We start from the raw sequence: 26,259 nt of genomic DNA on the forward strand, positions 1-26,259 counted from the left end.
TTTTTGTAATATTTATCATATTGTAAAATATTTTCCATAGAGTACCTGATATTTTTATATTACAACATATTTAAATTTAAGTTAAAAAAAATTACAAATATTGAAATATTTGAATTATATTTAAATAATTTATGATAATTTGATGTTTTAAATATTAAGATTATCAAAACACAAAAATTGAAATATTGAAAGAATGATTATCTTAATATCTAACATTCTTATATTATAAATTCAAACATATGATCTTTTTATATATATGTGTGTGTGTATGTGTGTTATATATATATATATATATATATATATATATATGTATGTATGTATAAAGTGCCACATACAAATAATTATTAAAAAATATATATTCCACTTCAGGTTTTAATATATGTATGCATATGTATGTCTTTTTGAATAATTGCATTATTTTGATTTAATTGTTCATATTAATGGAATCACTGGAATTGTGTAGGTAATATATAATATAATAATAAATAAAGAATATACTTAAAAATAAAACATGTGAAATTTGCATTTATAAAATTTATTTAATAATTTATATAATATTATAATCAATAATAATAATAATTTATATAATTTATAATAATATTTAATAATTTATTTAATATTCATGATTTCAAATTATAAAAGCACTGAAAACGTTTGTTTTTTATTATAACCTGTTTTAAGAAAATGTAACTAATAAAATTGATTTTTACTATTTTTTAAATTTTAGAATCAATTTTAGAATTATAATTATTTGAAATCCATCAAATAATATGTTCAAATAAAATAAATTATTAAAAAAAAGGATTTCACCCGGAAATATAAAATGAATTTTAATAACGATAAATTATGTAAGATATAAAATTATATATTTATGATATTATATATTTATATATACAAAATATATAAATTATAATTATATATTTTCCATATCTTTTCTATGAAATATATTTTTAAATTGTATCTATGTTAAACATTATTTTATGTAAAAATTGATTAGGTAGTCATATTTCAATAACACCGCAGATGATAATTGAAGCTGTAAAAAGACTTCAACTACTTAAAATTTATGTTCCATCAAATCTTATTAGTGAATATTTACGTCATTCCTATCCAGTTAAAAGTAATATAAAAACATTTAACGAAGAATTAAAAAAGAAGTTAAATTGTGCTGTACGTGTTGGATTAATACTAAAACATGGGGAAGATTCGTATTACTTACCTACTTTAAGACAAGAAGCAAATACACTCAAAACAGCATTTACTGCATTTTGGGAAATATATAAAAACGTAATCATAAATATTACTAGACATTTTGTAAATTTTACTTATATTATGTATATTTTACTATTTAAACATAACTATATTATAGTTTATGTTTTATAATGTTTTAATTTTTAAAAATACTTTAATATTTTCAGTGGTCTAAGTTCCATATTTCTCAAACCAAAAATCAAAATAAAAATCATTCTACATTAAAAAAACGAACCAAAAATATGAAATATTTCAAAAATAATGACAATCATAGTAAATAAAAAATATTTCAAATGAAATATTATATATAAATAAATTTCTTTATTAATAATTTTAGTTTATATTTAAAAAATAAATATTTTATTATAATATGACCATGATTCAATAATGTTATAAGATTTTTTAAAAATGTAATAGTTTTTTTTTTTTGACTGTACTTTTGTTTTCTTGAACTATTAAATTTTCATTATAATAATTACAAATAAAATAATCAATTCATTGTGTCATTTGTAATTTTACATGATGCTGAAATATTTTATATTTCTAATTATACAATATATATAAAAATATGCAATTCATAAGAAATATATCGAATATTAAAATTACTTATAACTATTATAACTATTATTCGGACGCGATAATATATCTGCTCTTAGATCTAATTTTATAAAATGGATTTTAATAAACATAGTAAGATAATCACTTGGTGATTGATTAATTACTGTAATTGCACATTCTCATTTGACATGTTTTTTAATTTAACGTCAAACTTCTTTAAACATTAAATGATAAAAAAAATAGAAATGCTTAAGATTTTCTTCCTGAATATTTGACTTCTAAATATGCAATAAGATTTCCGCAATCGGAATACTGAATAGATATCATAATGAATGATTAAGCATAGAAAAACGATTATTTGGATCATAACATAATTCATATAAATCATCATCAGCGGTAAAATATTCAGAATCACTTTCAGCTGAAATGTTTTTATCAAATTTTGAATATTTTGATTTTGTTCTTTGTTTTTTAAGTAAACTGATTTTATTCTGAAGCATATATGGAAACATTGGTTTAATTTTTAATAAAAACACATTAAGTAATCTTAAAAGACTTGGAGATATTTGAAGAACAGCATTTATATATCCTTCAATATCATTGCGTGTTCTAAAATTATTACTTAAATTATATAATAAAGTACCATTAAATAAATTTGCTATTTTAATTTGTGGATAAGGATATCCCAAAAGTGCATTTAAATTCATAGTATGCTTTAAACAATTCTGAAATTCTGCAAATATGTGTACTGTAGCTCTATTATATTTTTTTGGATTTATATATAATTTTTTGTCCATATTAAAATGAGTGATAAAAAATGATGCTGCTAATATACAGTCATCATAATCAATTTCATTATAAGCTTTAATAATTGAATCATTTATTATATTGCTTGGTTTAAAATTATTTTCTTTTCTCTTTTGTTTTATATTTGCAATTATTTGACCGTATTTATTTTGAAAAGTGTACATAACTCTGTGTCTTCCAATTTTAGAATCTATTATATTAAACAACATAGAAATAAATATAGAATATAAATAACATTTATAAGACATAGAATGGTCTTGTTGTTGCATCCAATATTTTATACATCCAACATATAACATCCATTCTGATGGAAGTTCATATATACAATCCATATTTGTAATTCCTAAAGTATTATCTAAAATCTCTTTTTGAACAACTAAAGAAATTTCTCTAAGATTGAATAAAGAAGGAAGTTTACAAATATCTAAAGTTTCTGTGCCATATAATTTATAACATATGATCTTTGTGTTCTGCAATTTACAGTTCATAATTTTATTTTGATTTCTTGTCATATATCTCATATAACATATTTTATTGTTCATTCCTGATTTCAGAATTCCAAAAATTACACTAAGAATTTTTGAACTTGCTATAATACTGGGAGGATAACGATAATCTTCTATTTGTACAGAACATATATATAAATGTCTAATTATTAAATCTATAAAATATGTTGGAAGTCTAGCCATAAGAAATTCGTTTATAAACCATTCTGGTAAATTGCTAATAGCTTTTTTTTTTAATATTGATTCAGATTCATTGAATGTATTTATTATTTCAATTTCATTTTCTTCTTCATTTTCTTCTTCACTTGTTTCATTATCTTCTTCTTCTTCTTCACAAATTTCTTCTATGTATGTCAATGTGTTAACATCTCCATCAAACTTGAAAGTTCTATTCAAATAATGAATATTAGTATGAGTAATATAATCTTTTGGAAAACCTAAAGGAACAAGTATTTCAGCAGATACATTTGTATAACCATTTATGTTAATCTCTATTAAATTTAATATTTTTTGCCGTACAGTTTTAGTTAATCTACTTAAAATTTCAATGATAGCTTTGTTTAAAGTATATTTGCTTAACCAGGCTAAAGTTGTTTCTATGCGACACTGTCTATGATTATGTTTTTTTCTTGATGCACCTCTTAATTTCAAGTGACGAAAAAAGTTCTTAAAAGTATTTCGTTTTACATAATCATTACCTAATAATATTGCAGCCAATGGTAACATTGATTGATCTAATCCTTTAAAAGATTTAAGTAAATTTTCTACTTTATAAATCTTGCAGCGTTTCACATAATAATTTCCAGTTGAACTTTTAATTACATAAGTATCTAATGTGTCAAATGGTATGTATAATGTTCCATATATGTAAAAATCTGAATCATAGCTAAGTACTGGACAATTCAAGATTCTTGCTACTGCTGCTATATGATTATCAGCTTCAAATAAACATTGTACATGTCGAATATTTTTTTCTGTCATTATTTCCTTAAAAACTTCTCGTATTAATAAAGGAAAAAATTTCATTCTCTTTTGACTGAGTGGACAAAAAGAGCATGCAATACGAATTTTTTCTTTAGTTCTTCTTATAGTAGTTTTAAATTTTTTATCTTCATTGCCGCCATCAATTAAAACTAAAGGTGTCACATTACATTTTAATAAATCATCAAAGAAATTTGATATACATTGTGCATAATTATCATAATCACCACCAAATGCACAATTACACTTTGCATATAAATTATATATTGAACAACAGACACTATTTCCATCAATTACTAAATATGAATTTTGTAATTCATAATATTCCAAATAACGATCTGAACGATTGTTTATATAAGTGGTTAAGCCAGGAATTCCCATTATATATTTTTTTATTTTCTTTAAATTTAAAATTATAAATTGTATGCAAAATATTAAAGATGTTTTTTACATATTATGTGCAAGTTTTTCTATTAGCAACATAGGTTATGTTGAGAAAAAAAAAGAAGAAAAAATGAAAAGAAAAATTGTATTATTTATGGATATATTATTATCATATTTTTATTTAAAATATAATGTTTACTATTTTTGTTAAATTTCCTTAAATATTGTTATAATTATACGTAAATAAATGAAGAATTATGTATTTAAAATTTACATTTATAACTTGTCATTGCATTTTATGGACTTGATAAATGCAAATGAAACAATTTATGATATTATAATGCTTTAAAATTGAAAATAATATAAATAACACAAATTTGGGGAAAAAAATAAATGAATTTTACATGAAAAAAAATCTTAAAACAAGAATATTTAATTATAATAAATACACACAAATTATATTATATCTTTATTTTTATGTACACATTGAAAATATAATTATTTTATAAATTAATTATAAATGTAATATTTTAGGAAAAATATTAGTATTAAAACTTAATATAAGTTTCATATATTATAAAAAATATAATTTTATGCTTTTATGTTCTTTCCATTATATGAGAAACATTTTATTGGAATGATTTATTTTATAAAATCCATTCTTTGGGTTTTCTATGTATTATTTATAATTTTGCTGAAAAAAGATAGATTTTATATAGATTTTTAAGTGTTAATTTAAAATATTAAACAAAAATAATAAAAAAATAAAATGCCAAAAGTTTAAAAAAATACAAATTAATTATTTTAAAATTATTATATAATAAACAGATGAAAATTATTATTCATTATAGGATAATAGATAAACATAAAATATGCATGCATATTGTAAAATATATTGTATAAAAGCTCATGTGAAATCTATAAATATGACTATATTTATTATTATTCTATATAGTTATTGAAAAATTATTGAAAAACTTTAGAATATTATACAATTGTTACTTGATTTAGAATAATCATTTATAAAAGTTTTATCCCTTTCATCCCATAATGTAAGTCCATCACAAGCACAGATTTTTTTTGTATTTTGAAATAAACCAGATGAACGAGCAATAATACCACAAGCCAATCTAAAATATATAAATATAAATATTACAAATTATAATGTATATATATTAATAATAATATATAATATAATATATGTATATCAATTATTTTATCAATTATTTTATCAATCATATTATTTACTTATTTCCACTATTTCCATCTATTTTAGATTCTGGATTAGTTCCTCTTCCCAAATCATCTGGTTTTTCTGTTATAACTAAAGATCTTCCAATAATATCAGCTATTTCTATAACTTTATCTATCATTCTAAAAGTAGCTCTACCAAAATCATTAACCATTATATTTCCTAAATCTCCAACATGCTGTAATAATATTTTTTTATTTTAAAATAATTCATTATAATTAATGTAATATTATAATTATATTATAATATTAAATTTTTTTGCATATATAAATTATAAATTATAATATTTACTCGTTTAAATATGTCATCTTTAGGACCACCATGTATTGTATTATTTGGATTAAAATGTTCTCCAACACTAAAAATATAACATAAAAAATTTAAAACAAAAAAGAAACTTAAAATATATATGCTTACCTATCACAACCTTGAGAAATATCACCACATTCATGAATGTGTATACCATGTTCACCAGGTGTTAAACCATCAATTGTTCCATCTATAAGACAACCATCAGGAGTTTGTGCAAATCTTATTACCCCCATTATTTTATTATTTACAGTATATCCTGAATTTCCTCCTAACATTGTAACAGCACTAGAAGTATCTATATTATAAAAAATTATGTAATTTTTTATTTTATAGAAATGAAATATAATACATTGTAAAATATTACCTCCATATCCTTTTAAAACAGCTTTTTTTCCAGACTGTTCAATTTTTTCTTGAATTATAGAATATGGTAAATTTGTTTCAACAATAACATTATTATTTTCTAATGATATGTCAATATTTTCAATTCCATCTATACTGGTTAATGTATCGCGTATTAAATCAACACATTTTTGACAAGTCATGTTTACTGCAAATTCAATCTAAAAGTGTACTATTTTAATAACATTTATTTTTTCTGTATTTCTACAATTTACCTTTGTCGTAGTCATATTAATTAGCAAAAGTATCAACAAAAAGTAAGTTTTCCTGTTATAAAAAAAGATAAATTAATCTTTAGCGGTTTAAGGTTACGTGTTCCGTAATGTAATATGATAAAATGTAATATGATAAAATCATAAAAAACTTTCATGTTATATGTGTTTCAAATCATATCGATAAATAGATGTAATAATATAATATAAAATATAATATAATATAATATAAAATATACGAATATAATCATTTTTATGTAAAAAATTCAATAGAAATTTTTATTAAAACATAAAAGACAAAAATTATTTCAAATTATATCAACAATAAAAAGAAAATGTTTTTTGCATGTTTAGATTTAAAAATATAAAATTAAATGTAAAAAATATATTTAAATTTTTTAAGTAATAATAAGAATACAAATTTTTATTGTATAATGAAAATAAAAATTTTTTACCGTTAATTATTTAAATTATTTAAGAATAAGTTATAAATTTATTATTTATTGACAAATATACAATTTTTTTATATTTTTATTAAAAATCTTTTGTATTTAATATTTTATACAATTTTTACTAATACAAATAAGTAACAGATTTTTAATTTTATTAGATTGCCCTATCCTGTATATTGTATTATCCTGTATATTTTGCCATAATAGTTCACGAATTTGCCACTGGTACGCTCTTATCCCAAGCTTTCTATTTTAGAAATGGACATCCACCGTAATTTATTTGTAAAACTAGAAATTTTACAAAGCAATTGTTAGCAAAAATTTGCTATATTTAGAATTTTTTCAGTAAATATCAATTTTGATAAAATAAAATTGTGATTTTTTGCATTTTTGAGACAAAATTACATTAAAAGTGCTTCTCTGCTTTAAGGATAAAGATATGATACATTAATGAACAACTAATACTGGTACAAAGCCTAAAAGTTTCAAATGAATATAGTAATACAAAAGAGAAAGGTAACGGAACCACAAGTTAAATAAAAAAGAGTAAAAAAACCAATAAATTATTATATTATCTATTGTGATCTTTCGACGATTGATTCTATTTAAAAATGTCCGTGACCTTTGCTCAACGCGGCAGGCCACCACCGAATCCTGCTCAAATACAAAAGGTAGTGAATTACGTATTATTATTAATATAAAATATTAAAATATCATTTTTATTCTGTATAATTAATGTAATTTATATTTATATAAATTGTATATTAAATAATTTGTTTATAATAGATGCTTGATGAAAATAGTCAACTAATACAGACAATACAAGAATATCAGAATAAAGGAAAACCTCAAGAATGTATACAGTAAGTATACATAATTATAATTAATTTCAAAGTATATCCAAATTATATTAATATAATCATTATGATTTTTTTTTTAGATATCAGCAAATGTTACATCGGAATTTAGTATATTTGGCATCCATTGCTGATGCAAATCAAAATATACAAGCATTATTACCAGTAAGAAATATTCTAAATATTTAAAAATATTTCTAAATATTTAATTATTAAGTGATTAAATATTTAAAATAAAAGTATATTAATATTATTTTTGCTTTTTTAATAAGCCTCCACAAGGAATTCCTAATGGTCCTCAACATGGTATGATGAATCCACAAGGTCTTCCTAATGCTCCTACAGGATCAAGTGGACCTGCAGGTGATATGCCCCCAAATAGTCAACCAACATTACCAATGTCAAGCTTTAGTCAAGGGCAACCAATGTCACAAGGATATCGTGGTCCTGTTATGCCTGGGCAAGGACCTACTATAAATAGTATGTTATAATATAATTATATTTAAAAAATTTTTTTATTCTTATAAATATTATTTTTTAATTTTAATATTCTATTATTTCAAAGGACCACCTGCTGCACCTGGGCCACAACAATATAGAGGACCTCAAGGTTATCCTCAACAACCTTCTCAACAAACTTATCCTGCTCAGTATGCTAACCAAAATCCTGGTTCTAATTATCAAGGACCACAAGGATCAGCATATACTCCAGGTCAACCAAATCAATATGGGCCACCAAATACTTCTCAACAACAAGGATATAGCACATCAACACAACCTAATTATGGTCCTCCAACTACTGTGAATAGTTATGGTCCTCAACCAGGATATCCACCACCAGGAACAACTCAACCTCCTACAGGATATGGTCCACCACCACCACCAAATCAACAAGGCTATCCTCCTTCTAATCCTTCTCAACAAAACTTTCCATCAAGTGGGCAACAACAACCAGGACAATATGGTAGTCCTAGTCCACAACCAAATTATCAACAACCTCCGTCTCAAGCTCCACCTCAAAATGCATATGGAGGTGGTCAACCTGGAAATTATCCTCCTCCTTCATCACAAGCATATGCAAATAATGTTCCACCTCAAAATTATCCAGCTCCTCCTACATCTAGTGCTCAACCTCCTCAAGCTGGATCTCAACAAAATACTGGTCCTCAACCAAATTATGGTAATCAACCAAGTCCTGGTCCTGGTGCAACACAATATGGTCCAGCTTCTACATCTCCACCATTCAGTACTGCTTCTGCCAGTGGAGTAAACACCTATGCTCAGAGTAGTCAACCAACTAGTACACCATCTGCTTCAACTCAAACTTATCCACCAAATAGTGCCCCACCACCTACTTCACAAGGTGGAAATTATGCTCCTCCAGGTCCTACTCCATCTGGATATCCTGTGCATCAAACACCTCATCCATCATCACATCCACCACATCAGCCACCACATCAATCTCCACATCAACCTCCTCATGCCCCTCATCAACCACCACATCAACCCTCTCATCAATCAACTCATCAACCTCCTGCACATCAGACACCACATCAACCACAACAGTCTCAACAACAATCTCAGACACCACCACAATCTCAACAACAACAATCTCAAAGTCCTGCTCCTAGTGGATTTCAACCACCTTCAGGACCTCCTCAAGGTCCTGCTCCACCTCCAGGACCACAACCGCAGCCTGGATATGGTCCTGCTACTACACAGACATATGTACCACCAACACCAGGAGGACAGCCACAGGTATTAAAATAAGCTGAAAATATTAAATTATTTAATTATTTTTGAATTCTTATTAATAGAAATATAGCAGAAATTTATATAATAAAGAAATTATATTAAATTATAGGTATATACTCCTCATCCACCTCAAGCTGGCCAACATTATGGACATCCACAGTATCCTCAAAGTTATCCACCACCACCAGCAGGGCAAGGATATCCTCAATATCCACCACGACCACCTGGTGGACATATGCCTCCTCCCCCAGGTCCTCAAGGACCTCCTCCACCAAATCAATATGGAGGTTATGGATATCAACCACCTCCACAATAGAGTATACATTAATGTAAATTCATTCTAATATAAAAATGATTTAACTACAAATTGAAAACAAATGATATATAAAATTTTAATTTAATTCTTAATAGCATATCGTCCAATGTTATATAATGAAACAATAGAAAATATATATTACTAAGGAAAGGTGCTGCTAAAATTTCATTAAGTTTCTAATAATTCGAAATTATACTTTCGATTTTTTCAAATAAGATATGAAATATGATTTAATATTATAAAATATATTTCAATATACAGAAAAAAATGTATAAATATTGCAAATTATATATTTAAGAATTTTAATTTCAAAAAACTTTAAACATTAAATTTTTAAAATTTCATACATTTATATTATAAGTTTGAAGAATTATTAATCTTTATTATTTAATTTTGGTATTTAAATATAAAATATATTGCTTAGGAATGTATGTAATTTGAAAATTTTGGTATGTATAAAATAATGTAATCATATCTATCACATCAAGATAAAATGTATGAAATATAGTACAATATGTACTTTCTATTTACAATTTTCATTGTACACATTTGTTTTAGAATTATTAATTTTTTATTTACTTATCTAGTTTTAGTTTTTAATTAATTATCATTAAAAAGTTTTGAATCTATATAATTCTCATTTTTTTCTTGAAGAATTCTTATCATTTTTATATACATGAAAAAGAATTCTCATTTTGATAGCAAAAAATTTATATATATATTTTTAATTATATATTATTTTTGTTTAATTTCATATAATTACTTTTTATTATTCATACAATTTTTGTGTATAATATTTCTTTTTTGTTTAATTAATATAATATATCATTTAAATAAATTTAGATAATTAAAAGATAGAAAAGATTTTTATAAAATAACATATTTTCAAATAAATTTGTAGAATTTAAAATAGAGTCTTTTAATATTGTAATAATATGAATATTTTATCAAATTTATTTTTTCTCTTTTATTTATTGCAAATATTTGTCTATACTGTTATATTTACAAAAAGCTTACAAAAATATGAAGTAATTATTCACATAAAATCGAATATAAAATATAAATTATATTATTAAGCATTGAATTAACATATTATAATTCCTCTTTAATTTTTGTAACATCGGCGTTGTAACATTTACAAGAATGTTTCGGTTGCAGCACTTCTTCCATGTTATGTAAAACTTCAATTTTACTCTTTAAGCGTTTACTCCATTCCTGAAATATAAAAAAAACATGTTATTCTAATATATATATATATATATTAGAATATATATATATTTAAAAAAAAATAAATAAAGTTGAATTTGTATAGTTTTAATAGAAATTTCTCACATGAAACAAAGCCACATGATAGCATAATACATTGTGTGGCAATAAATTATCTCTTGCAAATTTTCTAGCAGATTTAACAATTTGTAATGCTTCTTGGTCATGTTCTTTAGCCCACATAATTCTTTCAATAAGATTTGATAAATCACTTTTAACAGATATATAATGTTTTCCAGGTATAAGATCATTGTAAAAAAATTCATAGTATTTTGAATCTTGTTTTAATACTAAAGAATCTCCAGCAAGTAAGTATGGAAATCGATATGCTGCTACTGTACCATCTATATTTAATTGATACTTGTACTGCACAAATATTAATATTTTTGAATTTTTTAATTTAAATTAAATTATATGTTATATGAGTTTATTTATTCTTACTTTAAAAAAATTAAAGAAAGATACATGACTTTGGCCAGGACCATATTTATCCTTTTCATCTTTAAAGAAGAAGAAATTAGTAATTGAAACATTAAACAAATCAGGATATTTTCTCGAAATATCAATTAAATCAAGTCGTTCTCTGCGGGAATCTCGACCGCGCCAAAATACTTTCTCTATTTTTTCTTTCCATGGTGTATCTGTACTACCTTGTACAGATAACATATCTAACATTACTCTGTAAAATATAATATTATTTTATGTATAATATTAGCAATTATAAAAATATTTAATACATTATATGAATTAAAATAACTATTTATTTATTTGAAACATGATTAAATTTATACCTTTCCATTGCTTCCAATGATGATTCTGTGATATCATAGGTTGGCATAACAATGTCTTTTGTATCAAAAGAACCACACCAAGAAAATATAGGATAATTTTTACCCTCTTTTGGAACAAGTGGCCAATCTCCCAAATTTACAAAGAATTCAATGTCTGGCAATAAAACTTTACGAGTAATAGATAAAAGAATAGAATCCATAAATATTTTGAAGCCTACATATCGACCATAACATTCCCTAAAAATCTTATTTCATCCAGTTTAATTCAAATATAATTTTAAATCAATTTCAAATTATAAGTTGCAGTATTACTTACTCTGTTAGATTGAATTATATAGTGACATAAACTAACACTTCCTGGTCGATCATATGCTTTTATAATACTTTTACGTATTTTATCAAAATTTACATTTGTGAAAGAAATAAGATCATTATGTATTTGTTTGTAATTCTTTAAACAGCCTAAATCATTTAACCAATTATTAATAGAAGGATTTGGACAATAACATTCTTCTTCATAAATAGGCCCTAAAAAAATTTTCATTAAATTAATTATATCACACAAAAATTAATGAAAAAACTTATAATAAATTTAATACCTTTAAATTCTATTGATAAAATAGATAAATTATTATGTTTCATTTTTATTTTTAATTTTAAATTGAAGCATGTATTATGTAATTTATATCTAACAATAAAACTTCCATCTTTACAATCTAAAATTTGTGTCCATACATGACATGTATATCCTATTGAAGTTTGGCCTTGTATAAAAACAGATATTATATCTTTTCCAGGTGATTCTGTTAAACTTAAAAATTCTTAAATTAATAAAAAATTATATATATATTATTAATTCTGAATGAAATATAATTATATAAAAAAATATAACTTGAACTAGTTAATTTCAATTAGCCAAATTAATAATATATTTATATATTTTTTAAGATATAGATATATGTAATAAAAATGAAAAACATACTTTTTTCCTTTTAAATCGACAAATTGTAAAAAAATATATCTTGCTCGCATTGTTATTTTATCCGGTTTCAATCCTGGTCCCCAGAATATTGTTTTTGATGGATTTATTTCAATATTTTTGCTTTCTTGACAAATAAGCAACAATAAGATCGATATAAATATCATTCTTATTTCGAATAATGATAGATAAGATTGATAGATATGCGAAATACACAGAAATGCTGTAAATGTAATTCTTATTTATTTATATAAAAATTTATTGACAAAATTTAAAATTAAAATGGCATTTTGTATATTATTCTTACATTAAATATATTTATTAAATAAGAAAAAATTGATATAGAAATATATTTATCTTGAAATTAGAAGTCGGTTATACAACAATAGTGTTTTTGAAATCGAAAGATAATTAACAAAAATCTGAAGTTAATCGAAATTATAACTTTTTTTCAGTTATGTTATATGAAAATATTTTTTTCATAAATAAATATGAATACATAAGGGAAATACCTTTTAAAAAATTGACAAAAAAATGAAATTAACTTGATTTGAATATATTTTAGTTACTGTCAAACAAGTATTGCTTCATGATAGCCAACATGTAAAGATCTATCTATCTATATTGTATCGCAGTTATACATATGATTTTCATTCTTAGGTTATCTTTATTTATGAAAATGGTAGTACTTACCCTGTATATAATTTGTAATTTATAAAATAATTAAGTAAAATGCATAATAGGAGCATAAATATCTATTATGCTATGTGGGCGTATCGAATTTGTCGCATAGAAAATTCTCTTAATTTTCAGGTGGGAATCTCTTTAATTTGCGGAATCGTCAAAAAGTAATAAAAAAAAAAAAACATGATTTTCGATTCTTTGAGATAATAATACTTTCAATTTGGCTTGAATATTTAAAAAATTAGACATAACATAAAAGTTTATTAGTAAAACATTTTTAATAAGCATTTAATGCAGAATGGAGTGTAATATTGATGATTTACCAGATGTTGTATTAGAATATATTTTAAGTTTAATTCCACCATATAAAAATCTTCAGGAATGTAAACTTGTATCCAAAAGATGGTTCCGTGCTACCAAAAGTATGTAAAATTTTGTTTATTGTAAAAATATATCTATATCTATCTTTTAATTGTTAATTTACTTTTAAAAGTCAATAAAAAACTTCTATTTTTATTATAGATGTAATACAACACAATAAAGCACATTTTCATAAGTCTGTAGCTTATGGATCATTGCTTTGGAGTCCATGGCCATCCAAGCATTGGATGCCTACTATTGCAAAAAGACATTCGCATTCTGCTTGTACATATGAAAATTCCATGTATGTGTTTGGTGGATGTACTGCAACATGTACAACATTCAATGATTTATGGAGACTGGATTTGGATACACGAAAATGGATCAGATTAATCACAATGGGAACATATCCATCTCCTAAAGCTTGTGCTACTATGTTATATTATAAAAAAAGTTTTATTTTATTTGGAGGATGGTCTCATCCAGCATTATATTCTGTACATCAGGTATATTTGATTAAAAAATTATAATTATATTTAAATTATAAAAATATAATAAATAAAATAATAAATAAAAAAATATATAAATAAATGAATAAGTAAAATTAATTATATAAGAAAATATTTAATATTTTATATTATTGTTATATATATATTTTTAGCAATCAAAATTATTCAATGAATTACATGTATATTCTATAGAATCCAATAAATGGATTGCTATAAATACCTTGGAAACACCTCCACCCACTTCAGCACATTCTGCTTCAATTCATAAAAATTATATGATTGTTTTTGGTGGTATATGTAATGGATATAGGTATATACTCGAAGTTGTTGAATATCATTTAATAAACTATCTAATTTAATTTAATAACAATGCAATACTATTTTGAGACAGATCCAATGACATATGGTGTTTGAATCTGGATTCATATAGTTGGCATAAGCAACCTACTTCAAATTTAAAGCCACAGCCACGTTATGGTCAATCTCAAATAGAGCTTGGAGACAAGCATCTTCTTGTGTTAGGTAAGACTTCTAAGATAATTTAAAAATACTATAAAAACTTTTTAGATTTTATTATAAATATTTTAATATATTAATATGAATATAAATATATAAAGGAGGCTGCACTGGACCTAATGTTGCTATGAATGATGCCTGGTTACTAAAAATGGAAGGTGCAATATGGACATGGAAAAAAGTAAATATGCACAATACAGAATGGGCTCCAACACGCATTTGGTGTCACCAAGCTTGTAAGGTAATAATTTGTTAATTATAATATAATTTATATTATTTTGTATTCAAAATATTTTTTATTTGATAGGTGGGAAATCATATTATTGTTCTTAGCATTAATAAATGTCAAAATAAGCCAAATGATATGAGTATATCGCTCAAAAAGGTCACTTGTCAAGCAGCATCTTCAACGAGAACAAATAATTCATCTCCATTACATGGAAGGTTTGGTTACTTAAGTTTATTGTTAATACTTATTTTTTACTTATATATTTGTGAAGTTAATTTTAAATTTATAAATTATTATTATTATTAATTATAAATTATTTTTAGACAAGGAAGCGTATCTCATATTGATAGAGATGTAAACATTAATGGACGACATGGATCGTTCTCTGAAATATCTATACAAAATCCACGCCCTCCGCATCATCCTCCTAATTTTACAAAAAATTTAACATTATGTTATGATAATATGTTAAGTATGACGGCTTTTCGTAATGAACCAGTGCGTTATGACATTAATAGTCATCGACAACGACAATTAGAATCTCTTCGTAGAATGGAAGAGAGTATTAGAAATCGAAGAGCACAATCGAAATCTGCAAAAAAGACAAAAAATACTTTGTCCATATTTGTGTTAGACATTACGAATGTCTTATGCGAAGAATGTAGTGCTTCATGGATTCCTTTAAAACATAATGATCAATCGGGTCCCAATGAAAGAATACTTTATTCGCTCGTAGCTGGTCGCGGTGAATTAATAGTATTTGGAGGTATTGGTAAAGAACAAGCATCTATACAAAATCATCCTGACATGGATGAGCCTGAAGTTTATAATGATCTCCATTTTATAAACCCACCAAGATATATTATTTAATATCTTGTAGCAACAAATAATACATCTATGTTTAATTAAGAATAGTTTAATTCTGTTAGCTTTGATTTGATTCTATTATAAATTATTTACTAAAAATTAATTTAACTGAAAAGTAAAAAAGTGATATTATTAAAAATTTGTGAGAAAATTTTATGATAAATAATTTTAAAGTATTAATTTTATTTTTGCCAAAAAAAAAAATCATCTAGAAAAGTTAATTTTTTGATCAGAAATAATTATTATAGTTGTACAAACAATGTATATCAATTATAAAATCTTATCATTTCATTGCAAGTTTTATTATTTACATATTTTCCAAACGATATAATTTATATATTAATCATCTTCATCATCAGTTGTTTTTAAACTACTGAACACTTGTGACGGAATAGTTTGTTTTTCAATAGGTATATCTGAAACGAAAAACACATATAAAAAATAGAATATCAAATATATGTGTCGCAATTAAAGTTCTTTAAAGCAATTTGTAAACATATTACACGTGATAAAGAGTAATAAAAATTTTAATGTGTTATATATTGTATGTTCTATATTACCTTCTTCTATATCTCCTTCATTAACATCATTAATATCAATATCTATTTCATCCGGATTATTTACTTGAGATTCCGGTTTACCGTCTTTTTCTGTCACACCACGAACAAATTTAATACTATCCTTATATGTAGTAATATTATCTATAAAATTTATTAAAATTTATTAAAAATCGAATATATATATTATTTCAATAATAAAATTAAAATCTGTACCCTGTGTTTTACTATCCAAAAGACGCATTGCATCTGTTGGTACATCTGATATTGAATTCGATGTATTATTCAACATTTGTGCAGACATCATATTTACTTGAGTGTTGTACATAGCTTGAACACTACGTTTAATTCGAAGCATTTCACGCATAGTATCTTCATTACCATGTCTTACTTCAAATTCTTTCCATATTTGCCAAAAATTTGATGCTACCTAAATAAAATATAAAAATATATATAAATACAATATTAATTTCAATATTATTATTATCATTCAATTAAATAATATTTTATACTCTTGGATCACAAATTTGACTGCAATGAGCATATATTGCCCGAGCTCTATCAACTTCTCCTAATTTTGTTTCCATTTCTGCAAATCTTAAACACATTTCTCTTGTATTATCTTCATTAAGTACTTCAATAGCTTTTTCATATATCTGTCTTGTTTTTGGTACACCGTATATATCTGCTGCTTTTTTTATATATATATTGAACATCTGTAAAAATACATATTAAATTTTTATTAAATATAGATTTATATAAACATTATTTTTTATTGAATATTTTATTTATTTTTTATTCTTAGTTTTGAACATTAAACATAACATATTAAAATATAGGAATACATATAACATGTTACAAAATGTTTTTAATATATACATTCATAAATGTATGTAAGTATACATGACCTACGTAATAGTGAATAAAATTATAAATTATTTTTTCTGAAACTTTTACAGATATCACATGATCTTTATTTTAAATCAAATAATATCCAGGAGTCATTTAGGATGAAATTTACTACATGTACTTAATGATATAATTGATATATTTAAATACATGTAAATTGTTATATTTTTTACCTCAAATCTTTCTTCAGGAAGAACAGCATTTGTTGCTCGTTCATATACAGACATTGCATGTCTAGCTAAACCATGTTCCTCTTCTAATTTTGCATACAGTAAATATAAAGCTGCAAAAAAAAAATTAGATAAGAGAAGAAAACATTATTTTTTATAATATAATAAGATATAATTAAATATTATTTGAAAATACCTTTAGCATATTTTGGTGGACAAAATTCTAAACATTGTTCAAATAAATCTCGCGTTCGTTCTAATTTTGTTCCACCATAACGCTTTAAAAATTTTGTAAGATATGTATTCCATATATCATAAACGTTAGGCCATTTAAAGAGTGCAATACCTTTTTCATAAGCCTAAAAATAATAATTAAATTATTAATGAAGAAAGAAATGATTAAATTTCAATAATATTCTAATATCATAATATTATATACTCTGAAAGCTTCTTCAAAATATTTATTTTCTTCCAAAAAGAGACCATAATTAATAATGATTTGTGGTGTTGCAATTTTTAGATCTATAATTTTGTCATATACAGCTTTGCATGTCTGTAAGAAAAATATTAAAAATTATAAAATTTTATAAATAACATTTAAAAAACATGATTTTATAAAATAATATACTTTAAATGTTCCAAAACTTTCTTCTAAATCAGCATACATAGACCAAACTTTTAGAGATTTGTATAATCTCATTTGAACCGTTTCTGTCTCGTCATGATAAGCTACTTTGCGGAATGGCATAGCTGTCGCGCGATGCATAAGTTTTAATGCTTCTTTATAATTTCTGTATGAAATATATTATTATATTAATGTTATATATAAAATGTTGATATATTTAGAAAAAATTATTTTATAAAAAAATACCATACCCATGCCTAATTTCCATTTCTGCCCATTCACACCATACAGAAGCGAGATCGTCTACTTTAGTATAAGGAACATGAGTTGCTTTTTCAAAAACTACTCTAGCATCTGCTATTTGATTATTTTCTTCATAAAATTTACCAAATTCAACCCACAAAGTATGTAATTTACCTACTGCTAATTGTGGTTGCACAGTTTGTACAGCTTCTGTATATGTATTAATAATCTAAAAAAAATTAATAATCATAATAGCAAAATTACAAAATATTTTTTGCTGTAGAAAATTTTAATAAAAATATTTTATACTTCGTGTGGTTGTCCTTCATAAAGTCTAACTCTTTTATGCCATTCTTGTACATTATGAGGATTTTGTCTGAGTAATACAGAATTCAAAAGTAATAAACGTCTTTCCATTAAATGTTCAAAGCGTGCTAATCTCAATTCTAAATCAATATCATCTATAAATATGATAGAAAATATGAAATTACAAACTATATATATATTTTTATTGCAATAAAAACTTAAAGCATAGTAAATACATATATTTACTATATAGTGTATATATAGTTAACAGTTTAGTGAAAATATCAATTCAATACAATTCTTAATAATAATACATATTTACTAAACAATATATTTAAAATAAATTTAAAATAAATCTATTAAGTATATTTAAAATTACTTAGTTAAGATAGATTTTTTTTGATAGCCATAGATAGTTCATAATATTAGCAATAATTATTATTTTACTTAATATTATTCGAATAATCATTATAAATATATCATTATACATATTATGCAAATTAATCAAAAAATATATGCAACATATCTATTGCAACATATGCACACAATTATATAATTTTATTGTGTATATTTTTATTAAATTAGATATAAAAATGTTTGCATTTGTTAGTTTATATTTAATGGATTTTAGAATATATTTACTTCACAAATTAATATATACACTGACTAGTAAATAACACTTACTGAGTTGATATTTCTACTGCAATATATATAATAAAAAATATATGAATATTAAAAATAAAAATATATCTCTAATACCATCTTCAGTAGGATTTTTTGCAGCTTCTTCCATACGCTTACTAAGACTAAGTTCTTCAAATTGTGCATAGGCATCAAATACTTGAGTAAAGTCTCTAACAGTAGTTACTGTTTGTATTGCTTCTTCATAAATATCTCTCGCCTATTTGAAGTAAAATTATATAATTATAAATTTAATAAATTACATTTTAATATAAATAAAAGATTTAATACCCTTTCAAATAAACCACTACGAACATAATAATCTGCTAAAGAATTCCATAAAGGACCTAATTGATCAGTATAACGTCTTAATCCACCTCTAATAATAGCATCCACATTAAGAGATTTTATTTTAGAAGGATTTTTTGATATTAAATCACACAATTCATTCCATAATTGATGATTAGATTTTCCATGCTTTGATATAAAATCATCTTGATTAACAATTTGTGCAAGTTTTACAGCTGCTTCATCGAGCCTTCCAATTGATCTCAAGTATTCTATATATTCTTCTGTATCTTCTGGAGCTAACTATAAATATATTATATATCATCAAATACAAATCATATGAAATAAGAATATTCTATTTTACCTTTAAATATCGTCTAAAAACTCTGACAGCAGTTTCATATACATTGTGCTTTTTCAAAAATTCAATATACAATGGCCATATACGATGATGTTGTGTAATAGGAAGAGCTCTAAGTGCTCTATCAAAAACTTGACGAGTACGTGTAATATAACATTGTTCTGTCATTAATGTACAATAATCCATCCAAATTCTAGGCATTTTATGCATGAAAACTAAAGCACGTTCAAATGCATTATTTACATCTTCATAAAGAAGATCAGTTATGCATCTTCCTTTCAGTTGATTGACACGTTGACGAAGATAATTGTACCATAATTTATAACTAACAAGTAAAAATTTGATTAAAAATAAAAATAAATAAAAATGTAAAACAATATTTTATAAAAATTTATCTCATAAAAAGAAACTCAAAAAAGATATAATTTTATATTCTACCTTCCAGGAAGTTCTTTCAATGCTCGTTCATATACAATATTTAAATTATTGCTTTTTGTACTTTTTAAGTGATCTATATAACGTTGCCAATGTTTTACAGAATATGGATTTCTTAAAATTTCTTCTTCGTACGGTAAATCTTCCTCATTCTATTTAAAAAAATTACGTAAAAGATAAAGATAATATTATAAAAATTAAAATGATATTATTTATAATAAATTACTTACGAAAACATATACATTTCCTTCTGGATCTTTGCGTTCTAACATTATTGAAAATTTTAATAATTATATGAGATATATTTTGAGGTTACTTTTGTACTGTGTATTTTGATACAATTCTTTTCAACCACGCTACATCAAGGTGCTATTTCATTGATCATTAGTGATTGAGAATTATTGGTGCTGTACATAAATCTAATAGAAAATATTTTTATTTATTAAAAAAAATATTTATAAATTATATTTATAAATACTAAGAAATATTCTATTTTTTAAATTATAAAATAATAAAATATTTGATATATTTAAAATTTTTAATACTATATTTTTAAAAACACTTTATTTTAAAATTATTATAATATTAAAATTGGTAAAAAAAAACAATTATATATTTAAAGAAAATTTATTTAAAGATATTGAAATAAGTTCAAGTTGCACAACCTGTTTACCTCGTTTTGGAACAAGATACTATTAAGCGTGACAGCTGTCATAGTAGAAATATGATTGAAATAGATATTTTTTAATGTAAACAATTCGATTTATGCTAGGCTAGCTAATTAAGGAATCAGTTAGCTGCATTCAATTAATTGAAAATTAATTACATTTGAACTATACTTATAAATAAACTTTGTAAAGGATGACAATGGGTGATGAGACTCCAGTTACATCACTGGTCCTTCCTGTCATTTTAAGACCAATATTAATGAAGGTATTGGTATTTTTTTATTTAAAATTTTGAGATTATTATAAGATTTTAAGTATAAAATAATTTTTTTTTGCATTTTTATTTTAAAAAATATTTAAAAATAAATTATATTATATATATAATATATAAGTTTATTTTAATATTCTAAAAAATATTAACTTCTAACTCATATTATATTATTTTTTTAATCCATTATTACGTAGTTAGAGAGGCAAAATGTATTGGCTGCTCAAACATTACGTACAGCTTTATTAAAAGCTGAAAATTCTCACCCAGGAATTACACATGATTTAATTCTTGGTATAATACGACGTGCAGAACTTAATCTTGATATGAATGAAAGTATTCTTAGATTACAAGGAACAGCTTCTGATTATGATGGTATAATTATAATACATAATAAAATAAAAAAACAATTAAATTAATTAAAAATTATGTTTAATTAATAAGTATTTTATTATTTCATGCATTATAATTATAGTTGTAGAATATAAATCAACAAGATCTGAAGATGCTTTTCAAGAATTAAACCGTAAATCAACTTCCTTAAAAAGAATACTTAGCAGAATTCCTGATGAAATAACAGATCGTAAGACTTTTCTTGAAACAATCAAGTATGTTTTTGAAATTCTATATTACAATAATATTAAACATTTTTATTTTAATATATATGTATATAAGATTAATATATTTTTTTTATCCTTTTTTAGAGAAATTGCAAGTGCAATAAAAAAACTATTAGATGCAGTGAATGAAGTAACTGCATTTATTCGTGGTTCTGCTGGAAAACAAGCATTAGATCAAAGGAAAAGAGAATTTGTTAAATATAGTAAAAGATTTAGCAATACATTAAAAGAATATTTTAAAGAAGGACAGTAAGCATTATTAATTTTTTATTTTCTTCTACTTGGTTGTTCTATTTTTACAATTATCTTTTTTTACAGAGCAAATGCAGTATTTGTGAGTGCATTATATTTGATACATCAAACAAATATGATAATGCTCACAGTAAAAGACAAATGTGAGTAAATGTGCTCATTTAAATAATATCTTTGCAATAATAAAATTAATTGAAACTATTATAAAATACCAATTCAATTCCAATTTTACTCATTTTGTTATGTTATTTGATAAGATTTAATTATCATTTCATATAAAGCATGTATAGTATTATTTTATATATATTAAAATATATTGTATATTGTTATAAAATTATTATATATAAATGAATACATAGATATATAAGATTCCACTAAAATATATAAATATTATTTCTAAAAGAAGTTATATTAAAATATATGTGTAACATGTATTAGGAATTTAAAAATGTTCTTAATTATACTAATTATAAATGCACATATATATTATAAATATATATTTTGATAAATTTTTATTTTTGAAAAGAGAAAAATTTCATATTGTTTTCTCAAATTATATTTTTTTTAATAAAATTGAATAATGTTTTTAATAATAAAATTTTTTGTCCAAATTTAAAATTTTATATCAGAATATAATATAATTAGAAAAGATACAAGACATGAAATTTTTCTTGGATTCTTAAGATATAGTAATATAATTAATAAAAATATTTATCAATATATAGTAATATAATTGATAAAAATATTTTATCAAATTTTATAATTTTATGATTATAAAAATATTCTGCAAGAAATGATATATTAAATTTTTTTGGAATTCTTATTTACTTTATTTTATACTTATTTTTTACATATTCTTTAAAATATATTGATAGAAACTATCATTTATAATTTTTTCATTTTACTCATTTATTTAATTCTAATTATGAAAAATAATGTTTTGTTTTATATGTATCTTTTACATTTATTTTTTTTTAAACATCATACTTTTAGGAATAGAAAAAAGAAATATTTGATATCTAATAAATACAAAAATATATATTATAAATGTGATTATATGTAAAAAAATAACAAAAAATATAAAACTACATATAAAATATATATATGAAATATAAAGATATAAATTTATATATAAAAAATATATGGATCTCTTACATATAGATAAATTATAATTATTTATATATAAAATACATATAAAAATACATATAAATTCCTTATGTAGGAAAATTAATATAGTATGTATAGAAATATATATAGATTCTTTGCATAAAGTATACATGTATAATATATACTAATTTGTATTACATTATAACATAATATATATTAATGTAACATAGTATATATTAATTATATGTAAGAATATTAATTTTTTATATCAATGAATTTTAATATAAAATTAAATGTGATTTCTAATCACTCAAAACTATAACTATTTTTTATACTGAATTGATAATATCGCATTATCGTGTTACAAAAGGCTTAAATGATTCATGACACAAAAGAATATTACGTATTACTAATACTTTGCTATGAAATTAATATAGCCGAGAGCAAATAATAAGAAAAAAATAAAAATAAAATAAGAGTTAAGAATTCTTAAATACTTTTAAAAGTCTTTATATTTAAGAGATGATGCTGGTAATCAATTCTTATTTTACTTTAAGTAAATTATTAGTCTCTGAAAAAATATTTTTGATATTTAACAGATGACTAATACTTAATTCTATATTTTTCTTTTTGGTTTTTTGTCTGTATTTATTTTATCTATGGCATCCTAAAGATGGCGCTGATTTCTGAATTTTTATCCTATCTTTGTTCTTCTATTATTTATATTCGCTTTCTTTATATTCTCTATATTTTCTTATTTTACAAAATTTACAAAATGTTCAAAAAATAACTCTAATATCTGATCAACTTTATTGTTTTCTAAAATAAAAATACAAAAATATATATAAAATATATTATAATATATAAAAATATATAGTGGATCTAATAGATTGTTTAGAATAGGTATGGATTCAACAGTTGAGGTTCAATTATATTTATATACATATGTTATTTTAATTTCTAATATATTGCACTATTGTTTTGTATATGAAAATATTCTAATAAATATTCTATTAAATAAGAAAAATAAAATTTATCAATCCGAAGATTTAAAATAAGAAAGACATTTCTCCAAATATATAAGAAATAAAAATTACTTTATTGATAACAAATGTACACCAATGTGTTATATTTTCCATTTGGAATCTACATCCTCTATCTACATCCTCATTGTATTAACAATGACACTGAGTAACAGTAAGGATTAATAGCAGTTATTATAATGAATATCATTGGAAAATGTACAAACTTTTTCAAGCACGTTTGCTATCTGCAAATGCCCGAACAATACTGCCAACACCACTGATATTATATACCTTTTCGTGCCAAGTTAATAAATGACTACTGCTACCTTCTGTTGGAATTTCAAATCCCCGATAAATATATTTCATTAAAACATCCAGCATATCACGATCTAATTGTGTTAAACAATCATCTATTTGAGTAGATTTTATACTTAGAAGAACTTTTAGTGTTAAATTCCGAGCATTGTCCTGTAACATTCAATTAATATTTGCTTTTGCAAAAATGATGTAATATATAATTATAATATATATGATTATATTAATAAAATAAAGATTATAAAAATAAAAGAAAGTCAACATACATTTTTATTTTTATTTTGTTAAATACTACATTAAATATATTTTATGAATAGCATTACATAGAATTAAATATTTTTATTAGCATTATATAATTTAAAGAATTTAAATTATTTTATATATATATATTATACATTAAAACTATTAAAGTACACTTTAAAATAATAAATACAGAAAAAAATTTTCTATTAAAAATTTATATTTTAAACAATTATTGACGTATTACTAAGGTTACCTTTACTTGTTGATTTTTGCATCCAAGTGGTGCAGATCTCAATACTGATATTAAAGCTTCGGCATTCTTACCCGTAAATAAATATTAAGAAAAATATTGAAAAATATTATGAAAAATATTAAAAGAAAATTATTGAAAGTAATAAAAAGGATATTGGCTAAGAAGTGTTAAAATTTCATTTTCATCTGGACCTGTAGGTCCTCCTATGCCTCCATCAGCATCTTCTTCTCTGAAATTATTGTCACTATATTGATCAACATCAATTTTTCGAAATGTCGATGCTGATGAATCTTTTTTGCCATCGTTTCTTGACATTTTATCTTTCTGTTTGACGTTTTATCGTGATTATACCCGGTTTATCAACTAACGTTGTGAAATGAATCTTTATTGGTCTTCAAGTATGTAATCTATATAGTGTGTCTTTCTTTTTAAACAAAAAATAAAATGAATATAAAGAAATTTGTTATTTATTTTCAGTATTTTTCATAATTAAACATTTTCTTATATATATTTATATTATTTTATTATAAATATAAAATTATGAAGAAATATATTCTTGATTAAATGCATTAAAAAATTCTACCAATCAGAAATATGAAATATTTTTATAATTTATTCTTTTTTTATTATTTAATTTTATAATTTTTATATTAATTTTTATATTAATATTTTTTATATTAAATCGAA

The 26,259-nt window shown here is 23.0% G+C and overlaps 10 protein-coding genes across 23 annotated transcripts in view; 4 read left to right on the forward strand and 6 right to left on the reverse strand.

Moving 5' to 3' along the window:
* The first annotated feature begins 331 nt into the window (after nucleotides 1–331).
* On the forward strand, nucleotides 332–1,953 carry LOC147657475 (uncharacterized). Of its 2 annotated transcripts, XM_086909774.1 has the most exons (4): nucleotides 332–463; nucleotides 728–848; nucleotides 998–1,287; nucleotides 1,419–1,953. In XM_086909774.1, exons 2-4 carry the CDS (start codon nucleotides 824–826, stop codon nucleotides 1,530–1,532), a joined length of 429 nt encoding a protein of 142 aa, XP_086765900.1. In that variant the 5' UTR covers nucleotides 332–463; nucleotides 728–823; the 3' UTR covers nucleotides 1,533–1,953. The 2 variants fall into 2 exon arrangements, with proteins under 2 accessions (XP_086765900.1, XP_086765899.1); XM_086909773.1 differs by lacking the exon at nucleotides 332–463 and having other exon boundaries at nucleotides 608–848.
* On the reverse strand, nucleotides 1,551–4,966 carry ast (single-strand DNA endonuclease protein asteroid). Its single transcript, XM_012493963.3, has one exon. It carries the CDS (start codon nucleotides 4,482–4,484, stop codon nucleotides 2,133–2,135), a length of 2,352 nt encoding a protein of 783 aa, XP_012349417.3. The 5' UTR covers nucleotides 4,485–4,966; the 3' UTR covers nucleotides 1,551–2,132.
* Nucleotides 4,944–7,383, reverse strand: Ccs (copper chaperone for superoxide dismutase). 8 transcript variants are annotated; one of them, XM_086909767.1, is made up of 8 exons: nucleotides 7,121–7,383; nucleotides 6,669–6,720; nucleotides 6,416–6,601; nucleotides 6,157–6,346; nucleotides 6,031–6,097; nucleotides 5,736–5,917; nucleotides 5,490–5,617; nucleotides 4,944–5,181 (listed from the first exon to the last, which is right to left on the reverse strand). In XM_086909767.1, exons 3-8 carry the CDS (start codon nucleotides 6,594–6,596, stop codon nucleotides 5,171–5,173), a joined length of 759 nt encoding a protein of 252 aa, XP_086765893.1. In that variant the 5' UTR covers nucleotides 6,597–6,601; nucleotides 6,669–6,720; nucleotides 7,121–7,383; the 3' UTR covers nucleotides 4,944–5,170. The 8 variants fall into 8 exon arrangements, with proteins under 8 accessions (XP_086765893.1, XP_086765889.1, XP_086765892.1 ...); XM_086909763.1 differs by having other exon boundaries at nucleotides 6,416–6,614; XM_086909766.1 differs by lacking the exon at nucleotides 7,121–7,383 and having other exon boundaries at nucleotides 6,669–6,991.
* On the forward strand, nucleotides 6,556–10,578 carry LOC100868555 (uncharacterized). 3 transcript variants are annotated; one of them, XM_086909734.1, is made up of 8 exons: nucleotides 7,374–7,462; nucleotides 7,548–7,788; nucleotides 7,904–7,980; nucleotides 8,058–8,139; nucleotides 8,247–8,454; nucleotides 8,540–8,584; nucleotides 8,660–9,732; nucleotides 9,839–10,578. In XM_086909734.1, exons 2-8 carry the CDS (start codon nucleotides 7,729–7,731, stop codon nucleotides 10,043–10,045), a joined length of 1,752 nt encoding a protein of 583 aa, XP_086765860.1. In that variant the 5' UTR covers nucleotides 7,374–7,462; nucleotides 7,548–7,728; the 3' UTR covers nucleotides 10,046–10,578. The 3 variants fall into 3 exon arrangements, with proteins under 3 accessions (XP_086765859.1, XP_086765860.1, XP_086765858.1); XM_086909733.1 differs by lacking the exon at nucleotides 7,374–7,462 and adding an exon at nucleotides 6,556–6,710 and having other exon boundaries at nucleotides 8,540–9,732; XM_086909732.1 differs by having other exon boundaries at nucleotides 8,540–9,732.
* A 419-nt stretch (nucleotides 10,579–10,997) lies between these two features.
* On the reverse strand, nucleotides 10,998–13,950 carry LOC100868435 (protein O-glucosyltransferase 2). Of its 3 annotated transcripts, none has more exons than XM_086909739.1 (8): nucleotides 13,775–13,950; nucleotides 13,085–13,304; nucleotides 12,702–12,913; nucleotides 12,419–12,630; nucleotides 12,103–12,347; nucleotides 11,753–11,990; nucleotides 11,378–11,677; nucleotides 10,998–11,260 (listed from the first exon to the last, which is right to left on the reverse strand). In XM_086909739.1, exons 2-8 carry the CDS (start codon nucleotides 13,246–13,248, stop codon nucleotides 11,138–11,140), a joined length of 1,494 nt encoding a protein of 497 aa, XP_086765865.1. In that variant the 5' UTR covers nucleotides 13,249–13,304; nucleotides 13,775–13,950; the 3' UTR covers nucleotides 10,998–11,137. The 3 variants fall into 3 exon arrangements, with proteins under 3 accessions (XP_086765865.1, XP_086765863.1, XP_086765864.1); XM_086909737.1 differs by lacking the exon at nucleotides 13,775–13,950 and adding an exon at nucleotides 13,594–13,694; XM_086909738.1 differs by lacking the exon at nucleotides 13,775–13,950 and adding an exon at nucleotides 13,389–13,548.
* On the forward strand, nucleotides 13,895–16,784 carry Fbxo42 (F-box protein 42). The gene is made up of 7 exons (XM_031919981.2): nucleotides 13,895–14,187; nucleotides 14,288–14,631; nucleotides 14,787–14,944; nucleotides 15,026–15,156; nucleotides 15,252–15,391; nucleotides 15,458–15,594; nucleotides 15,703–16,784. Exons 1-7 carry the CDS (start codon nucleotides 14,064–14,066, stop codon nucleotides 16,247–16,249), a joined length of 1,581 nt encoding a protein of 526 aa, XP_031775841.2. The 5' UTR covers nucleotides 13,895–14,063; the 3' UTR covers nucleotides 16,250–16,784.
* Nucleotides 16,410–21,193, reverse strand: fand (Pre-mRNA-splicing factor SYF1 fand). 2 transcript variants are annotated; one of them, XM_012493659.3, is made up of 15 exons: nucleotides 21,052–21,193; nucleotides 20,825–20,973; nucleotides 20,390–20,711; nucleotides 20,053–20,328; nucleotides 19,816–19,957; nucleotides 19,060–19,211; nucleotides 18,759–18,979; nucleotides 18,511–18,673; nucleotides 18,322–18,435; nucleotides 18,079–18,241; nucleotides 17,886–17,995; nucleotides 17,316–17,519; nucleotides 17,020–17,233; nucleotides 16,807–16,947; nucleotides 16,410–16,662 (listed from the first exon to the last, which is right to left on the reverse strand). In XM_012493659.3, the coding sequence occupies exons 1-15, from the start codon at nucleotides 21,091–21,093 to the stop codon at nucleotides 16,586–16,588; spliced, it is 2,490 nt and encodes an 829-aa protein (XP_012349113.1). In that variant the 5' UTR covers nucleotides 21,094–21,193; the 3' UTR covers nucleotides 16,410–16,585. The 2 variants fall into 2 exon arrangements, with proteins under 2 accessions (XP_012349113.1, XP_003698726.1); XM_003698678.4 differs by having other exon boundaries at nucleotides 20,029–20,328.
* Nucleotides 21,194–21,427: 234 nt separating this feature from the next.
* Ccm3 (programmed cell death protein 10 Ccm3) lies at nucleotides 21,428–22,981 on the forward strand. The gene is made up of 5 exons (XM_003698680.4): nucleotides 21,428–21,754; nucleotides 21,955–22,132; nucleotides 22,233–22,365; nucleotides 22,462–22,626; nucleotides 22,696–22,981. Exons 1-5 carry the CDS (start codon nucleotides 21,683–21,685, stop codon nucleotides 22,778–22,780), a joined length of 633 nt encoding a protein of 210 aa, XP_003698728.1. The 5' UTR covers nucleotides 21,428–21,682; the 3' UTR covers nucleotides 22,781–22,981.
* Nucleotides 22,982–24,814: 1,833 nt separating this feature from the next.
* Nucleotides 24,815–25,974, reverse strand: Arpc5 (Actin-related protein 2/3 complex, subunit 5). Its single transcript, XM_012493664.3, has 3 exons — nucleotides 25,727–25,974; nucleotides 25,573–25,645; nucleotides 24,815–25,229 (listed from the first exon to the last, which is right to left on the reverse strand). The coding sequence occupies exons 1-3, from the start codon at nucleotides 25,885–25,887 to the stop codon at nucleotides 24,990–24,992; spliced, it is 474 nt and encodes a 157-aa protein (XP_012349118.1). The 5' UTR covers nucleotides 25,888–25,974; the 3' UTR covers nucleotides 24,815–24,989.
* Nucleotides 25,826–26,259, reverse strand: part of Miga (mitoguardin) — a 34,294-nt gene continuing 33,860 nt past the window's right edge. The window contains exon 10 of the mRNA XM_003698528.4: nucleotides 25,826–25,996. The gene's annotated coding sequence lies outside the window, so the exon portion shown is untranslated. The remainder of the gene's footprint in view (nucleotides 25,997–26,259) is intronic.

Source organism: Apis florea, unplaced genomic scaffold (genome assembly GCF_048593485.1).
Source record: "Apis florea isolate Af1SG1 unplaced genomic scaffold, ASM4859348v1 contig_3158_pilon, whole genome shotgun sequence".
Lineage (NCBI taxonomy): Eukaryota > Metazoa > Arthropoda > Insecta > Hymenoptera > Apidae > Apis > Apis florea.

What these genes read in the sequence shown, in the direction of transcription:
- fand (XM_003698678.4), bottom strand. Translation starts at nt 21,093, where the DNA reads ATGTTAGAACGCAAAGATCCAGAAGGAAATGTATATGTTTTC. An exon ending in TTGAAAGAACTTCCTGGAAG is followed by an intron (nt 20,712 to 20,824) that starts GTAGAATATAAA and finishes TTTACTTGTTAG; the next exon opens with TTATAAATTATGGTACAATT. An exon ending in TTTTTAGACGATATTTAAAG is followed by an intron (nt 20,329 to 20,389) that starts GTAAAATAGAAT and finishes ATATATTTATAG; the next exon opens with TTAGCTCCAGAAGATACAGA.
- Ccm3 (XM_003698680.4), top strand. Translation starts at nt 21,683, where the DNA reads ATGACAATGGGTGATGAGACTCCAGTTACATCACTGGTCCTTCCTGTC. An exon ending in TAAGACCAATATTAATGAAG is followed by an intron (nt 21,755 to 21,954) that starts GTATTGGTATTT and finishes ATTATTACGTAG; the next exon opens with TTAGAGAGGCAAAATGTATT. An exon ending in GAATATTTTAAAGAAGGACA is followed by an intron (nt 22,627 to 22,695) that starts GTAAGCATTATT and finishes CTTTTTTTACAG; the next exon opens with AGCAAATGCAGTATTTGTGA.
- LOC100868435 (XM_086909739.1), bottom strand. Translation starts at nt 13,248, where the DNA reads ATGATATTTATATCGATCTTATTGTTGCTTATTTGTCAAGAAAGCAAA. An exon ending in GTCGATTTAAAAGGAAAAAA is followed by an intron (nt 12,914 to 13,084) that starts GTATGTTTTTCA and finishes AGAATTTTTAAG; the next exon opens with TTTAACAGAATCACCTGGAA. An exon ending in CTTTCTTTAATTTTTTTAAA is followed by an intron (nt 11,678 to 11,752) that starts GTAAGAATAAAT and finishes ATATTTGTGCAG; the next exon opens with TACAAGTATCAATTAAATAT.
- Arpc5 (XM_012493664.3), bottom strand. Translation starts at nt 25,887, where the DNA reads ATGTCAAGAAACGATGGCAAAAAAGATTCATCAGCATCGACATTTCGA. An exon ending in ATTTTAACACTTCTTAGCCA is followed by an intron (nt 25,646 to 25,726) that starts ATATCCTTTTTA and finishes ATATTTATTTAC; the next exon opens with GGGTAAGAATGCCGAAGCTT. An exon ending in GCAAAAATCAACAAGTAAAG is followed by an intron (nt 25,230 to 25,572) that starts GTAACCTTAGTA and finishes TGAATGTTACAG; the next exon opens with GACAATGCTCGGAATTTAAC.
- Fbxo42 (XM_031919981.2), top strand. Translation starts at nt 14,064, where the DNA reads ATGGAGTGTAATATTGATGATTTACCAGATGTTGTATTAGAATATATT. An exon ending in CAAGCATCTTCTTGTGTTAG is followed by an intron (nt 15,157 to 15,251) that starts GTAAGACTTCTA and finishes AAATATATAAAG; the next exon opens with GAGGCTGCACTGGACCTAAT. An exon ending in GGTGTCACCAAGCTTGTAAG is followed by an intron (nt 15,392 to 15,457) that starts GTAATAATTTGT and finishes TTTATTTGATAG; the next exon opens with GTGGGAAATCATATTATTGT.
- ast (XM_012493963.3), bottom strand. Translation starts at nt 4,484, where the DNA reads ATGGGAATTCCTGGCTTAACCACTTATATAAACAATCGTTCAGATCGT.
- LOC147657475 (XM_086909774.1), top strand. Translation starts at nt 824, where the DNA reads ATGAATTTTAATAACGATAAATTAT. An exon ending in TTTTAATAACGATAAATTAT is followed by an intron (nt 849 to 997) that starts GTAAGATATAAA and finishes AAAATTGATTAG; the next exon opens with GTAGTCATATTTCAATAACA. An exon ending in TTTGGGAAATATATAAAAAC is followed by an intron (nt 1,288 to 1,418) that starts GTAATCATAAAT and finishes TAATATTTTCAG; the next exon opens with TGGTCTAAGTTCCATATTTC.
- LOC100868555 (XM_086909733.1), top strand. Translation starts at nt 7,729, where the DNA reads ATGTCCGTGACCTTTGCTCAACGCGGCAGGCCACCACCGAATCCTGCT. An exon ending in ATATACAAGCATTATTACCA is followed by an intron (nt 8,140 to 8,246) that starts GTAAGAAATATT and finishes TTTTTTAATAAG; the next exon opens with CCTCCACAAGGAATTCCTAA. An exon ending in CACCAGGAGGACAGCCACAG is followed by an intron (nt 9,733 to 9,838) that starts GTATTAAAATAA and finishes ATTAAATTATAG; the next exon opens with GTATATACTCCTCATCCACC.
- Ccs (XM_086909762.1), bottom strand. An exon ending in ATTTCTCAAGGTTGTGATAG is followed by an intron (nt 6,098 to 6,156) that starts GTAAGCATATAT and finishes TTATATTTTTAG; the next exon opens with TGTTGGAGAACATTTTAATC. An exon ending in AAGATGACATATTTAAACGA is followed by an intron (nt 5,918 to 6,030) that starts GTAAATATTATA and finishes ATATTATTACAG; the next exon opens with CATGTTGGAGATTTAGGAAA.